This window comes from Trichoderma virens (assembly GCF_000170995.1).
Source record: "Trichoderma virens Gv29-8 chromosome Unknown TRIVIscaffold_1, whole genome shotgun sequence".
NCBI lineage: Eukaryota > Fungi > Ascomycota > Sordariomycetes > Hypocreales > Hypocreaceae > Trichoderma > Trichoderma virens.
This window is the reverse complement of record NW_014013748.1, coordinates 510,454-525,110: the sequence shown is the minus strand read 5'-3', so window position 1 is coordinate 525,110 and position 14,657 is coordinate 510,454. Positions and strand designations below refer to the sequence as shown.

Genomic DNA, 14,657 nt, shown 5'->3' with positions numbered 1-14,657 from the left:
GCATTAGCTGCGTGTCTCACACATTCCATCATTGTATTTAGATGGTGGTCCTTGCTCATATGCTATCTTTAGGTAAGTAGCTCAAATGTAAGAGCACACTCTGCGTACAGAGCCAACGACATTCCGTAGCCATAAAGACGGATATTTGTTCGCGTATGATAGGGGGAGGCACTTAATCTTTGTCATTTTTCAGCTTTCAACTCTCAAAATGACCCCTGGCTCTCTGCTAGTGTTTTGTCGTTCCCGTGTCTGCACGACTACATGTAGTCAACAAAGCTAATAGAGCATGCCGAAAATCAAAGTTTCAGCTGCACGCGTCAGCTCACAGAGGCAGAGCCAACACGACGGTAAGCAGAAATAAGTGTGCTTAGGAGGCGCTCAGATCAACCGCGAGTATCGGACAGCGACGGACGTTCGTGGAGCCGTTTAGCCTCTTTTTTTTTCTCATCGAGGCATAAATATTTTCTTTTCCTGCCGTTCCGTTGCTTGCTTGGTCAAACACATCGTTGCGGTGCATTGTACGAAAAAGGTACATATTCCGTAGGAGCTGTGCTCTTACAAGTTGAATCTCACCAGATGGCGAAACCACGGCAGGCTGCAGCATGTCTCAAATGCGACAAGATGTCAATGAAGGATCGGTTCATGAAGCATTGTGCCGCTAGCTTGATGCGAAGAATCATTGGTGAGTTATGTTGTTTGAAACTTGCACACATTCCAGACTTCACATCCCACGGCATACACAGTGTTGAATCAACATGAAGAAGCAGGCTGTGCGACTTGGATCAGGCACTGTGCTTGATGTAGTGTCAGCACAGTACTCGGTAGCATTGCTACGTGAAGACGCAAGCCAGGGCCTCGATCACGAAGAAGAAGAAGCACGACGATCTCGCCATTCATGCTATGAAGGAGAGCACCTCGGTGATCTAGACTGGAGGAGAACGGATTCATTTCAGGCTGCGCTACCCCTGACAAGGTCTGGGTGCTACAGTTACAGGTTACAGGGAGCTCAGTTGACTCCCAAAATCGTCCTCCCTCTATAAGCCCGCTGGATGGCGCCGATACCGCGCTAAGCACGTCATTGTCAGAGTCATGGCCTCACCTCAGCAACAATAGAGGCAAACTCTTTTTTTTCCATTATCCCTCTCCAGCATCTGCCATTCTGCGATCCACGCGCTTCTCCTAATATCTCACATCAGAGCGCGTGTGACTCGATCTCGTTGCAAATTCAATTCCCTCCTTTGCCCGTCGTTCAATCACAGTTCATGTTATGATTCGCTGCCGACACTCGCGTGCCCCGCCAACCTCAAATTCCACTTGATCCCAGCGTCAAACCTTCAGCTGCAAAGTTGCTCGCGAGGAATATCTAATCATTAAACTCTAGCCACGATGCCTTCACTCATGGCCGATCCGGCCGCCATGGCAGTTTTGCCGACGCTCGAAGCCACCGACTGCTTGGAATCACAGCCGGAGCTGCTCCACAGCCTCAAGCACAGCAGCAGCGTGCTCGCTCTCGCCGTCAGTCCCGAACACGACTCCATCTATGCTGGGACGCAGGATGGTGAGATCGTCGTCTGGTCGTTGTCTACCTTTCATCAGGTCCAGCAAGTCCAGGCGCATAAGCGGAGTGTCATGTCGCTTTCTCTCTCTCCCGACGGCAACTATCTGTTCTCGAGTGCCTGCGATCCAATCATCAATGTGTGGTGCCCTCGATCTCTCCGCCGCCTCTATGAAATCTATGGCAATCACGATGTTGGTGACATCTTCTCCACGGCGTACAGCCCGCAGCACGACACTCTATACATTGGTGCGCAGAACATGACGATCCAATGGGTCAGCCTGAGTGATCCGACCACAAAGTCGACTCCTGACTCCCAGCGACATCCCGATCGAAGAAGCCATCGATTTTTCGACTCCAAAGCCATTGGCGGAACAAGCACCCCGAGACGGAGCGAGGACAAATGGGGATTGATTCCCCAAGCCAAAGCTGTCCTAGAAATCGACGGTGGTGCGGTTCGCAAGTTTGCCCACTACGGATACGTATACTGCATGCTTATTGCAAAGGGCCCTACAGTTGAGGCTGGTCCCGAGGAAGAGGTGCTGATCTCGGGTGGCGGAGATGGTACAATCAAACTGTGGTGCCTTGGTAAGCCCGGCAGAAGCGATGAGAGCGATCCCCAGCGCAGTGGCCTCCGAGAGATCATGTCGCTCGGTACTGACGATGGCGAGTCGGTGCTGTCTCTGGCACGGGATGGTTCGTTTTTATATGCCGGAAAGCTTGACGGTATCGTGGAGCTCTGGGACTTGGACACTGCCCAGAGACTGAGAGTGATAAAGGCGCAGAACCACGACATCATGTCGCTCCAGATGGGCTGGGGATACCTTTGGACTACGTCTGCTGATGGCTGGGCCAATGTGAGTTCCTTTCCATGTCCTCCATTTCTTTGTCATCCCACTTCAAGTAATCACTGACAGTATGCTCTATAGAAATTCAGCACGGCGCATTATGGAAATTATCAGCATGTCTCAAGAAACGTCACCGAAAAGTACAAGTGCCTCAGTCAGTGGAAAGCACACAATGGCAAAGAAAAAAGCAAGATATTGGCATCGGCTTGTTCAACTTACAAGAACGAGCGATACTACATCACGGGAGCCAACGACAACGACATCTGTGTGTGGAACATCAAGGATGAAGCAGATGCCCAATTAGGCTCCAAGAGTCAAGCTGAGGATGATGTCCTTCTCTCCGCCCTGACGGAATTTGTTTCATACAAGACCATCTCATCCCGGCCCGAGTTTGCAGAGGACTGTCGCAAAGGCGCCACATATCTCGGTGCACTGTTTAAGCGTATGGGCGGATATGTTGAAATGCTCAGCACCGAAGAGTCGCACAACCCCGTCGTATTAGCAAAGTTTTCCGGAAAGAAGGAGGCCGCTGACAAACGGAAGCGAATTCTCTTTTATGGACATTACGATGTGGTGTCGGCTGATAACGAAAAGTGCAAATGGGCGACCGATCCCTTTACCGTCCACGGAACTAATGGATTTCTCTATGGACGGGGCATCAGCGATAACAAAGGCCCTATCCTCGCCGCACTCTTCGCCGTGACGGACTTGATGCAGGCGCAGAAGCTGGAAAACGACGTCATCTTCTTGATTGAGGGAGAAGAGGAGTTTGGGTCCAGAGGATTCGAACAAGTAGTCCAGAGGAACAAGGAACGTATTGGCCCCGTAGACTACATCCTGCTGGCCAATAGTTACTGGCTGGATGACGAGGTTCCATGTCTGACCTATGGGCTGCGTGGCGTCCTCCACGCTACAGTCTGCGTCGATTCATCGCGCCCTGATTCACACTCCGGAGTTGACGGTTCGCATATCAATGACGAACCCCTTTCGGACCTCACAACGGTTCTGTCAAGACTAAAGGGTCGTGGCAATCGAGTCTTGATTCCGGGCTTTTATGACGGCATTCCGCCAGTGACAAAGGAGGAAGAGGCTCGCTACGATGATATTGCCTCCATTCTACTGCGCCGCAGCACGGAAGCTGTCTCCGAGGCAGCAATCAAGAGGTCGCTCTTGGCGAGGTGGCGGGAACCAAATTTGACGATTCATCGGTACAACGTGTCGGGACCAGACGGCAGTCTAGTCAGCAGCCATGCTAATGCGCACATCAGCATGAGACTAGTACCTGGGCAAGAGGTGGATGTGGTGGCAACGGCACTCACAAGCTTCCTGCGACGAGAGTTTGCAGGCCTCGAGTCAGAAAATCGGATGAAGATTCGCATCGATAACAAAGCCGAGCCGTGGCTGGGTGATCCAACAAACTACATTTTCCGCACCCTGTGTGATGCCATCGTGGAGGCTTGGCCTGAGCGCTTTGAGGCGCGTCAAGGAGTCACTCAAAAGACGAGTCCAAGCGAAGACGGTAATGCACCTCGCCAGGAGTCACCCGAACCCACCATATGCAAGCCAAAGAAGCCCCTATACATTCGTGAAGGTGGCTCCATCCCAGCTATTCGCTTCCTCGAGAAGGAATTCGGAGCGCCGGCGGCACACCTGCCGTGCGGGCGGGCCAGTGACTCGGCACACTTGGACAATGAGCGGATGAGTCTCATCAACCTGGTCAAGGCAAGGGAGATTTTCGGCAAGGTGTTTGTTAGGCTCTAAGGACACTATTTCTAGCGGTTCACTTTTGCCGGATGACCCGAGACGATGTTTTCAGCTGTTGTTTCAAGAGACGGGTTTGGTCCCCCGTATTCTTACCATTATCATTATCACATGTGCGGAGCATAGCAGTCTTTGATAGATACCCCCAAAAATAGAATGTTTTGAATATTGCTAAGGTGAAAGCCCCTATTTCTGCCACAGGGACGCTAGCTGTCCGGAAGCTTCCGCGAAGGAGCGCTATTCGACCGGAGACCTCAAGCCGTGCCGCCAGCCTCCACTTCACATCACATGCCAGGCATTATTTTGGTTCCTGGATCAGATCGGAGGGCAGATGACGTCGTCAGTGTGGGGAAGGATTGCTGTAGCTGAGCTTAATCTTCTTATAACGCTGCCTATAAAGCCACCTACCTTTGCTTCATCTGTAGGCGATCGATGCTCCGATCTGCTAAACTTGATAGTGCAGTCACTTGTTGCATTTGTTTACTATCTTGCGGCCTACAGCTTCGCCCTTGTCCCAGCAGTTATACTCACAAGTCTCATCACCATGGGCGGCTTCAAGAAATTGCTTCAGAACTTGACTGGGAAGAAGAGCGACAATGCCACCCAATCCGAGAAACGCCTCCAGGCTCAGACCATAACCTGGTCAGGCATCGACAACACCCAGCCAGCAGGCGAGAACCCCATCCAGGGCTTCTCCACCGAATACCTCGGCGAGCAAAAGTCCAGCAACACCGCCATCCGTCGAGACCTCGGCTTCGCGGGCCACATCGGCGGCAAATGGTTCGGCGTGTACGGCGACACGCTGTGGTGCAGCCCGGGGGTGACGGATCCGGAGCGGGATCCGGACCCGGAAGGGTTCCACGGCATGGTGCGGAACTCGGTGGCGGCGCTGACGGGGGATCCGTTGGTGGTTCGGGATGTGCATTTGAACGGTGACGAGCCGGTGGCGCATCCGACGCAGTTTACGCCGTTTGAGGAGCGGTGGGGGGAGACGAATTTGGTGGGATTTGGGGGGACGAGTGTTGTTGAGGTTGATGGCGAGGGAGAAGGTGTTGGGGCGGTGTATTATTTGATTGTGAGTTGAAGAGTGGATGGATGAGATTAGTTGGATGTACGCTGACACTCTCGAACCGCTAGAACGACCATGAAAACTACCGCCATGCTGGAATTGCCCGCGTCGAACTCATAGACGGCGCTCCCACCGTCACCAAGAGACTCGGAGATGACGGCTGGTGGTGGGATTGCTCTACGACCGCCAAGTATGGCGACGTTGCTACCTATCGGGACGTGAACAGCGAGTACATCTACGTCTGGGGCCATCCGCCCAAGACGGTGACAGAGTGGCCGGAGACAGAATACATATATCAAGCACGGGTCAAGGCGACAGAGGCGTTTGACCTGGACAAGTACGAATACTGGTGGGGAAGGGCCAAGGGATGGCAGAGCGAAATGCTGAGTGAGCATAATCCGGAGACGGCGGTGCTGTGGGGAGTTGGGCAGGGGCAGGTTGTGTATAGCGAATGGTTCAAGTGCTATATATATGTTCATCTGAGTAAGTTGCTACACCAGGATATGAGGGGACAGGACTAACTGTTTTGCTTATCCAGATGGCCCAAAGGTGGCATTGCGAACGGCGGCGAAACCGGAAGGGCCGTGGAGCGAAGATCGAGAAGTCTTTACGGCAGAACCGATCGATGGGGGGTTTGTGTATGCGGGAGTTGCGTACCCGTTCTTGGATGAGACGGGCAAGACGTTGACGATTGCTTTTACGAATAACAACCATATACAGGTGATTCGGGTGACGTTTGAGTGAGCATAGCCTGGGCCATAATGGGCGGGAGGAGAAGTTTATTCGTTAAGTCAAACGTGCCAGAAGGGTTGTTAATCTATCTGATATGCCAGACAATAGCTTGATTACCGGTTATTGAATAATGTAGAAACGTCAATAATTTTTGAATGCCTACGACCGTGACAATCTCAATAGTAAGGAAACTTCTATAGCTTACTGACATTCTTTTGGACAAAATACATGTATACCAAGACTACTATACAAGCGGAAATACATGGAATTTAAATATCCAGATAAGAATTAGAGCCCGTGATCTACTGCAAGGTGAAATGACCACTTCTGGGCCCGTCAACGAGTTTTACGGTGCTCAGGCATATGCCCAGTTTCTAGATTTCACAGCGCGGCTTGGTTAGATAGATTGTACGAAAATGGCAGAAGGGTTATGATGGAATCTTACCGTAATCAACGTGAACGAAAGCTCGGCCAACGCCCTCGACTGTCTCGAGCTTGTCTTGTAATGCTTGCGAGATGTCGTGGACCTCGCGAAGGGACCGCTCAGGTGCCATGACAATATCCACCTCAACAACAAAGTCTTCGCCCCAGTGATATGCATGAACCGTGTCGACTTGCAAGATTAAAGGAGAGTGACGAATAGTGAGGAAGACAATCTCCTGTACCAAGCTAGGCGAGGCGCCAACTCCGCAGAGCTGCAGAAACTCTGAACGGACAGTACCAATCCAGGTGACGACGATGACACATGCGATGAGCATAGCACCAACTGGATCAACCCACCAATTCAACTTTGCGCCGGCGGCGGATGTGAAGATGGCGAAGCCGTATTCAAAACAGTCGTTGCGGTTATCCTCCCAGAGCATCTCGAGCTGGCTGCTGTGTTTCCGGAAGATGAAGCAGTAGATTGCCAAACCGAGTTTGATGCCGAATCCGCACGCAGCAGCGACGATGGCCGCCACCGAGAACTTTCCGAGCTCGTGCTCGCTCTTGGCCAGGTCACGGATGCTCTCGACGATGAGAACCAAGGAGACGGCCATCAGGGCAAACGCGAAGCAGATGTTGCCGGCGTTGCCCAGCCTTGCTGCACCTGCGGGCCATCGGGGCGAACCGCTAAGTTTTTTGGATTTTCTATGGAGGTAGTTCAGGCCGATGTTGCTCGCGGCTTCACAGCAGCTCTCTGCCATGGTGACGAAGAGCGACAACGAAAGAGTTGTCACAGCTGCATAGACCTGCAGCGCTGCAACGACAATGGTGCCATATATCGACAAGTAAATGGCGGCCCTGACGTGAAAGGCCGATGAGTCTGGTCGGTCGTCTAGCAATCGCGAAGCCGTTGGATCCTCTGCCACCTGGACGAGACGGTTGATGTGCGTGTTTTGCGTGGCGTGATAGTTGTATGCTCGTCGAGTTTTTCGATGGACCAGTTTCGTCCACATGGACATGCTCGACGTGCTGACGAGGGAGCTGCGTAGCCGCTCAAGCTCGATGTCGTTTGCGGTAAGGGGCGTCTCCATGGCTTCTAATGGATACCGCAGAATTGGAAAATTGAAACCGAGGGGGCGAAATATAGTGAAGCTAAGTCGCAAACACGGATTGATACCCGATTGCGTGCAGAGTAGTCTATCGGCTTGTAGGGTAGATGAGATGAGATCTGAACCGATCTGAGCCGATCTGAACTCGGGTTTACAGCGCTATTAAAGAATGGCCGTGCCCCTAAAAGGTTTGGGAGGCAGCCAGCCAAGCGTGGGTCAGGAAAAAACAGTGGAGGAATTTGCACTCAGCGCCACTATTACGCACACTGTTATACTGGAACACTAATAACGCTGTGACTTCTCCGAGATCATCTCCGAGGGTCATTTTCTGCATGCTGTCTCTCCTTATTTTGCAGACTATGACATGACGACTTGTAGATCTATTCCATCTCATTCTTGAAGCTACGGCCTATCCAATCGCCTGATGAAACACATGACGTTGTAAAGAATGAACGCTATTTCAACCGGTATTGGTGCAAGCAGGCATACACAGAATTGTCAAAGCCTGACAGTCAGAGGGGAGCCCGAGAGTTAATGAGAGGCTCCAATTCCTCGTTCGTTGGCCAAAGTACTGGCTCTTACAAAAACGGTACTGTGCGTAGCTATATATAGTAGGTAAAGTTAGATGCCTTGTGTCCTCTCGTACTACTTCCTAGTTATGGCAAAAAAGGAAGAAAAGAAAAAATTCAGCTTCTTTAATAAGATTACTTTAGGCTGGTTCAAGAATTTCACATTGTTGATGATGATGGAAGTGGCATCTGGAAGAGCTAAATGATCCACTTTGCCGTGGTTAGAACCTCTCCCTTTATTCGTTCAAGCTCTCCATATGTAATAGGAAAGCACCGCAGACTGAAAATAAATCAAATTCAGATACCATCTCATAGCTTATAGTAGTAATTAAATCCATTATGAACTATGGCCATGCCATAGTACTGGACGGCAAGGTGAGGAAGATATAATTGGTGACGCCCATTTCCCCGTCTACTGTACTTGGATTTATATAATGGAAAGACAACCAGTCTCTCCTTTCTCTTGGCGAAATTTTTAGAGAGCCGCGGAGTAAATCACAAGCATTTAGTGTAGCATGATATAAAGATCTGTAACCTGCCAGAATGTAAGACAGAGAGGCCGCTATTAACAAATATTCAACTGACTGTTGCTTTTACATAAAATTTGAAAAAGAGGCGCGGCAGCGCCATTAGCTAATAATAAGGGTCGGGCAGCAATATAAGGAGCAATATATAGGCAGAATAGGACACCTTGGGAGGGATTAAACATGCTGTGAAGCACAAATGATTGAAACTAATGGCACTAACAGAGGAAGTACAAGTCTGATGCCCGCTCAAGACGTTCATACGGCAAGCAAAGCGACTGCACTGATCGCGGTCAGTTTGTTTGATCAGGGTCTTCCAGATCATTCAAAGCCACCCCGTTCGTTTGATGCTACCTTGATAGAACGAGGCCACCTAGATAGATCGCGGTCAGCTTGTTTCATCAAGGTCTTCCGGATCGATCGAGGCCAGCTAGATTGATCGCGCCTACCTAGCTAGATCAAGGTCATCCCGTTCGATCAAGGTCATCCTATTTGATCAAACTTCAAGTTATCGCTATCTATCATAGATACCTACTACATGTATCCAACGTGAATTTTGTCATTACCCTCCGGGGGCGCTTGCAGCGGGCTTTGCATACGGCGCTTAGCCTACGGCGTTATATCTAAGCATTCCAGGCATGTTGTATATGTGTAGATAGCCCTAATTCTCTACTTTTAAGATTTACTAATATGCTAAGCTATATTTGCATGTGTGTGCGCAGGTAAGCTAGAATATACAGTGGTGTGTGGCCAGCTTACGTAGATCGTTTTTGTGGAGATAAAGTATTGGAACATCGCGATATTTACTTAGCCACAAACCTTTAAAGGACTCCTCGGGAGGGCTTAAAAATGCTGTGAAGGCAATCGAATGCGGTGTATTGAGGCACAAACGACATGACGTAGGCAAAACTGCAGCAACGTTAGCCAATTACATGTATCAGGGCTCAGGCAGAGCTGCGGACCACTACAAACAGAACGAGATGAGACTTCGGGGGGGCTTAAAAATGCTGTGAAAGAGCCGTGCACAGATGCTATTGCATATAGGCGGACATATCGATTAAGACACCAATCCTTCCCAAAGGTCGCCAAATGTGTGAATTGCCATGCTTCCCGTATCTCGTCCTGTGCCCCACATTCAATCGTGATGTGTTCCAATGCAGTCAGTCGAAAGAGACCACCATCTCTTCAACCGATCTGATTTGATGATCGGGAATAGTCACGGCGTCGGGGGGCGTTTACCCACCTTTCCGGCTGGGTGTTCCGGCTGGGCGTGATGACTCTCCGCAATATCCGCATTAGCCGCAAAGCTTCACTTTGCGAATGGTGAAGAAGAAGGGTCATGAAGTGATGATAAAAGGGAATTATTCATTCTTGAAACCAAGGGCTCAAATTTCTTCAATATTGCACGTCTTATTCGACTTTTAAGAGAATTGTAGTGGCTATCAACATAGAAAGTCCTGTGCCACTGGCTATACTACGAGTAAACTATCTATATGTACCAATATCGTGAGAGGAGAGGAGATTCTGATGAGAATTACAATACTTCATAGTCCATCTAAAATTCCATCAAAAATAGCAAAAATAAATACTAAAGTTTTTTGTATCCCTCAATATAGACAAGCCAGTCTCTCACGTGGAGTTGAATTGTAACATACTTCTCTCCCCCCAGACTTACATTGTCAGGTCAACTCAGTTCAATCCTGCCATGACAAATTCGACATAGCAACTCAAAGTAGATGTGTTTGCTTTTTTTTTTTTTTTTTCCTCTCCCCCCCCCCTTAAAAAAAAAGGGGGGGGGGGGGGGGGGGGGGTGTCATGTTTATACCCGGGCAACTGATGGTGGCTGAAGAACTATGTTATAGCCTGTGAATCCGGTTGTCGAGTATCAGGATATAAAGCAAAGGCCACGAAATGTATGAGAAATTGGGAAGTAATTCCGCCAAGTTTAATAATAATGCTCAGCTACTAATGTTGTTCAAATGCCAACAAGAGAAGAAACTGAAGTTGTATATTTTTCTTGAGGCTATCATTGTTGTTGCTAATAGCCAGCGGCTATTGCGGATGTCTCGGAACAATAACTGCCGTTTTCTACAAGACGTATGACGCTATAATGGCAGTCAGTCACGGCTTTGCCCCTTGTGTCGGATACGCATTCCGGCGGGTGGGTGGTCCGCCAGAACGCGGATGAAAAATATGAAGACTTATCAATCTCTCTATTACAACACAGGGAAAAGATCCTTTCATTCACTCGCCTTGGAACCATTTCTCGGTTATGTTTCATCTGACACACCCCTTCTTAGTGTATGAAAATCTCGATTCTCTACAGCTAGCTCTTCTTAGATGCACCTTGTCACACCTCTTGCCCTGCTTCTTAAACTCTCTTTTAATCTTCTAAGCTACACAGTACATTGAGATCTGAGCTGGCTGCATCATATTTCTCATCCAAGACGCGTGATTGATTCAAGTAGCAAATCACTCATGACCACCCTGTTGCATGAAGAAAGCACCTCACCAGCAGAAGATGAAGCAACCCCGATTCTGGTCAAGTGGGATGAAAATGAGCCCGCCAATCCATTCAACTGGTCCACGCCGTATAGGGCCTTCATCACCCTGCAATTGGGTCTGATTGCCATGGCAGCCAGTGTGGGATCAAGCATAATGGCTCCTACAGAACCGACGCTTCAGGAGGTCTTTCACATCAGCCACGAGGTTTCAGTCCTCTGCATCTCGCTTTACATGTTAGTCAATATCATCGACTCAATGCGTTCAAGAGAACTTGATGATTTCTAACCGTGATACTGAATAGTCTGGGATTCGCATTTGGGCCGCTTTGCTGGGCGCCCATCTCGGAGCTATGGGGTCGGCGTGTGTCTCTAATTTTCCCAATGCTTGCAGTCGGGTTATTCTCGATAGGCACGGCCACGAGTCAAAACATCCAGTCGGTTCTGATAACGAGGTATTTCAGTGGACTATTTGCCTCTTCGCCGGTGAGCAACGTGGGAGCAATCATGGGCGACATTTGGCCCCCGAAAGTTCGCGGCACGGCCGTGGTGTTTTATGCCCTTGCAGTCGTCGGCGGTCCTACTCTGGTATGATGCATCCCTGTAACTTGTCACTGATAGAGCACAGCTAAACAGCATCTAGGGTCCTGTTATCGGTGCGGCCCTGGTGGTGAATCCTCACCTCGGCTGGCGTTGGACCGAGTACATCCAGGCCATCTGGACATTCACGGTTACGACCATCATCCTGATCTTCTTGCCAGAGACTTATGCCCCTGTGTTGTTGAAGAGAAAGGCACAGCGCTTGCGTAAAGAGACGGGAAACCAGGCCTACTACCATCCTCACGAAATGACCAAGCTTTCGCCCAAAATCATCGTCACCAAGCATCTCTCTCGCCCTCTCCGCATGCTCTTTACCGAGCCAATGGTGACGTGCATAGCATTATACGCGTCTTTCGTCTACGGCCTGCTGTATATGACCTTGGAGGTGTTCCCCATTGTCTTTGCACAAAACCGGGGATGGAGTCTGGTACATAGCTCGTTGCCGTTCTTGGCGCTTTTGACCGGCGTGGGTTGCGCCATGCTTGTCAACCTGGCAAATCAGCCACGATACGCAAGGCTCGTCGATGCCGCGGGAGGAAAGCCTGTACCAGAAGCACGGTGCGCCCCAATGGCTGTGGGCGGCGTTGTCTTTGCCATTGGCTTATTCTGGTTTGGCTGGACGGCGGATCCGAAGATACCTTGTGAGTTTGTGATACTACTTTGGATTCCAGTTTGATGATGCTAATGGGTGTTAGGGATTGTGCCCGTATTGGCGGCCGTCTTCATTGGAGCTGGCTTCAACATCATCTTCCAGCAATGCATCAACTTCCTCGTCGATACGTATCGCTTATATGCTGCAAGTGCGACATCAGCCAATACACTTCTAAGAAGCGCTTTGGCAGCCTCGTTTCCGTTGGCGGCTACGCCCATGTTCCACAACTTGGGGGTTGGTCCCGCGATGTCTCTGCTGGGAGGTATTGCAGTCATTGCCATTCCCGTGCCTTTTTTGTTTATGAAGTATGGCCTCGCTCTGAGAAAGATGTCCAAGTTTGCGCCAGTAGACGAGACACCAAGCAAAGAGAATAGAGCATAAAAAGGTTCAAACCAGCGAGGGATTTGACGCGTGTATGTATCATACTAATTTATTCTAGAACATATTATATCACTTTGAAAGTGAAAAGCAGACATTTTTAGATGGTATTAATGATTAGAAACTCATTTTCACAATGGAAACAGAATAAAAACTGTGAATGATGGAATTAGATTCTGTATAACTTACATATAGGCTCATCCATCTTCCAGAACAATTAGAAATAGGTTTTTATTGCCCAATTGAGTTGAGCAGCCTCGATGGAGGAGGATATTCTCGGGTATCACCTCGGCCATTTCTTACTCCAATTTCACCATATTTTCCCCGCAAAATCAACGAACCGTTGATCGTGACAGCAAATCCCCACAACCAGTCCATTTCCCCTTCTAGAAATAAAACCCCCAAGCCACTAAAAAGCCAGTCAGAAGTCAATCTACTTCTAAACAGGATATTCTAGTTTCAGCTGGTTAGTAAACAAAACCAGCGCCATCACCAATGCGGTGGGGTTGCCTCGGTTCGGGAACGGACCGGCGATATGCATGGGATTTTGAGGGTATTCAAAAGCTCGAATAGTTTCTTCTTATCTGTGTCTCTGTGCTTGTGTAATATCTGTAACGGTTTCACCGCCAGACTAGAGGAAAGCCATTGACATAAACTGCTGTAGCCGGAATTGACTCTGCCGTCGGGTATAATTGACAGCTGCAACATAAAGAGCACAGACTCAGGACAATAAGAAAAGGAGCAGGTGCAATGACAGCCGAGGCAAAGATTCCCGCGTCTCTGGAGGAAGAGAGCACCATCCGGAGACTTGACGACAAGACATTTGCTGCCAATCTCTCACCCAGCTTCTGCATAGGCGCCGGTATGTATAAACTCTTGCGCGTCTTCTATGTTGCCACCATATGAAAGCTAACGAATCTCATCCATTACAGTCCCCAATGGCGGCTACGTTGCCACCATCTTTTTGCGCGTAGCAAGAGAGTATCTCGCCCACAAGAACCAGCCAGACACAATCACCGCTCACTGGGAATTTCTTAATCGCACCATCTCCGGCCCAGCTGTTCTCGTCGTCGAGGAAGCCAAGCCGGGCCGCTCCATCTCCGTGCTGCACATCTCGCTCTACCAAGGCCATCTCCTATCCCAGGGGCCATGGATCGCGACAGACGCACAGCCCGGAAAGCCAAAGTCGGAAAAGGTCGTCGCTGCGTATCTGACAAATAGGAGCATCGCCGCGGAAAATGGCATCAGTCTTCCCACTGGATGGTCGCTGCAGCCTCAGTTGCCCCAACCGGCTGATTTTGACAAGCTTCTCGCCCACAAGGATCCGGAATGGGGAGCCCTGGATCTGGTGATTCAGCGAAGAGTCACTGCCGTCCAGCAGCTCCGCTTCTTTTACAACCGCGCCGCCTTTGCAAAGTCCGGCACCAACTCGTCGTTTGACCTGTGGATGTGCACCTCCAACGGCGAGTCCTTCAAAGCAACGTCTCTCGGCTTCGTCGTCGACTGCACGGCGGCTTTCATCCCCGAACTGCACCGTCCTCGGTCCAAGGACGATCCTCCCGCCGCAGGAGGCGAATTCACGCGCAAGACTGCCTTGTGGTATCCTACGCTGGCGATGAACCTTGAAGTAAAGAAGGCGTTGCCGGCAGAGGGCGAGCGGTGGCTCTTCGTGCGAACGTCGGCCAAGCAGATCTACAATGGCCGGTTCGACATTGAAGTTATTGTCTTTGATAGAGCTGGTGACTTGGTTGCTTTGAGTCATCATGTGGCCATGTTGGTCAACTCTGAGAAGAACACAGCAAAAAGAGCTCCACTGGCTGGAATTACATACAAGATGTGATGAGCACGGGTATATTGTATTAGTAATTTTTTATTGTTTAATGGCTTGCTTGTTAGTTATACACCAGGCACGATGCATCTTGTCCTAAAGGCGGAC

The 14,657-nt window shown here is 49.8% G+C and overlaps 5 protein-coding genes across 5 annotated transcripts; 4 read left to right on the top strand and 1 right to left on the bottom strand.

Annotated features, from left to right (window-relative positions):
• Positions 1-1,416: 1,416 nt before the first annotated feature.
• On the top strand, positions 1,417-4,164 carry TRIVIDRAFT_34878 (uncharacterized protein; the record flags this gene model as incomplete). Its single annotated transcript, XM_014105627.1, has 2 exons — positions 1,417-2,412; positions 2,485-4,164. The coding sequence occupies 2 exons, from the start codon at positions 1,417-1,419 to the stop codon at positions 4,162-4,164; spliced, it is 2,676 nt and encodes an 891-aa protein (XP_013961102.1).
• A 544-nt stretch (positions 4,165-4,708) lies between these two features.
• Positions 4,709-5,754, top strand: TRIVIDRAFT_33778 (uncharacterized protein; the record flags this gene model as incomplete). Its single annotated transcript, XM_014105626.1, has 2 exons — positions 4,709-5,239; positions 5,302-5,754. The coding sequence occupies 2 exons, from the start codon at positions 4,709-4,711 to the stop codon at positions 5,752-5,754; spliced, it is 984 nt and encodes a 327-aa protein (XP_013961101.1).
• A 547-nt stretch (positions 5,755-6,301) lies between these two features.
• On the bottom strand, positions 6,302-7,479 carry TRIVIDRAFT_187863 (uncharacterized protein; the record flags this gene model as incomplete). The annotated part of the gene is made up of 2 exons (XM_014105625.1): positions 6,302-6,339; positions 6,411-7,479. 2 exons carry the CDS (start codon positions 7,477-7,479, stop codon positions 6,302-6,304), a joined length of 1,107 nt encoding a protein of 368 aa, XP_013961100.1.
• A 3,589-nt stretch (positions 7,480-11,068) lies between these two features.
• Positions 11,069-12,724, top strand: TRIVIDRAFT_62683 (uncharacterized protein; the record flags this gene model as incomplete). The annotated part of the gene is made up of 4 exons (XM_014105624.1): positions 11,069-11,328; positions 11,397-11,679; positions 11,735-12,332; positions 12,387-12,724. The coding sequence occupies 4 exons, from the start codon at positions 11,069-11,071 to the stop codon at positions 12,722-12,724; spliced, it is 1,479 nt and encodes a 492-aa protein (XP_013961099.1).
• A 747-nt stretch (positions 12,725-13,471) lies between these two features.
• TRIVIDRAFT_33832 (uncharacterized protein) lies at positions 13,472-14,561 on the top strand (the record flags this gene model as incomplete). The annotated part of the gene is made up of 2 exons (XM_014105623.1): positions 13,472-13,583; positions 13,654-14,561. The coding sequence occupies 2 exons, from the start codon at positions 13,472-13,474 to the stop codon at positions 14,559-14,561; spliced, it is 1,020 nt and encodes a 339-aa protein (XP_013961098.1).
• Between the last annotated feature and the right edge of the window lie 96 nt (positions 14,562-14,657).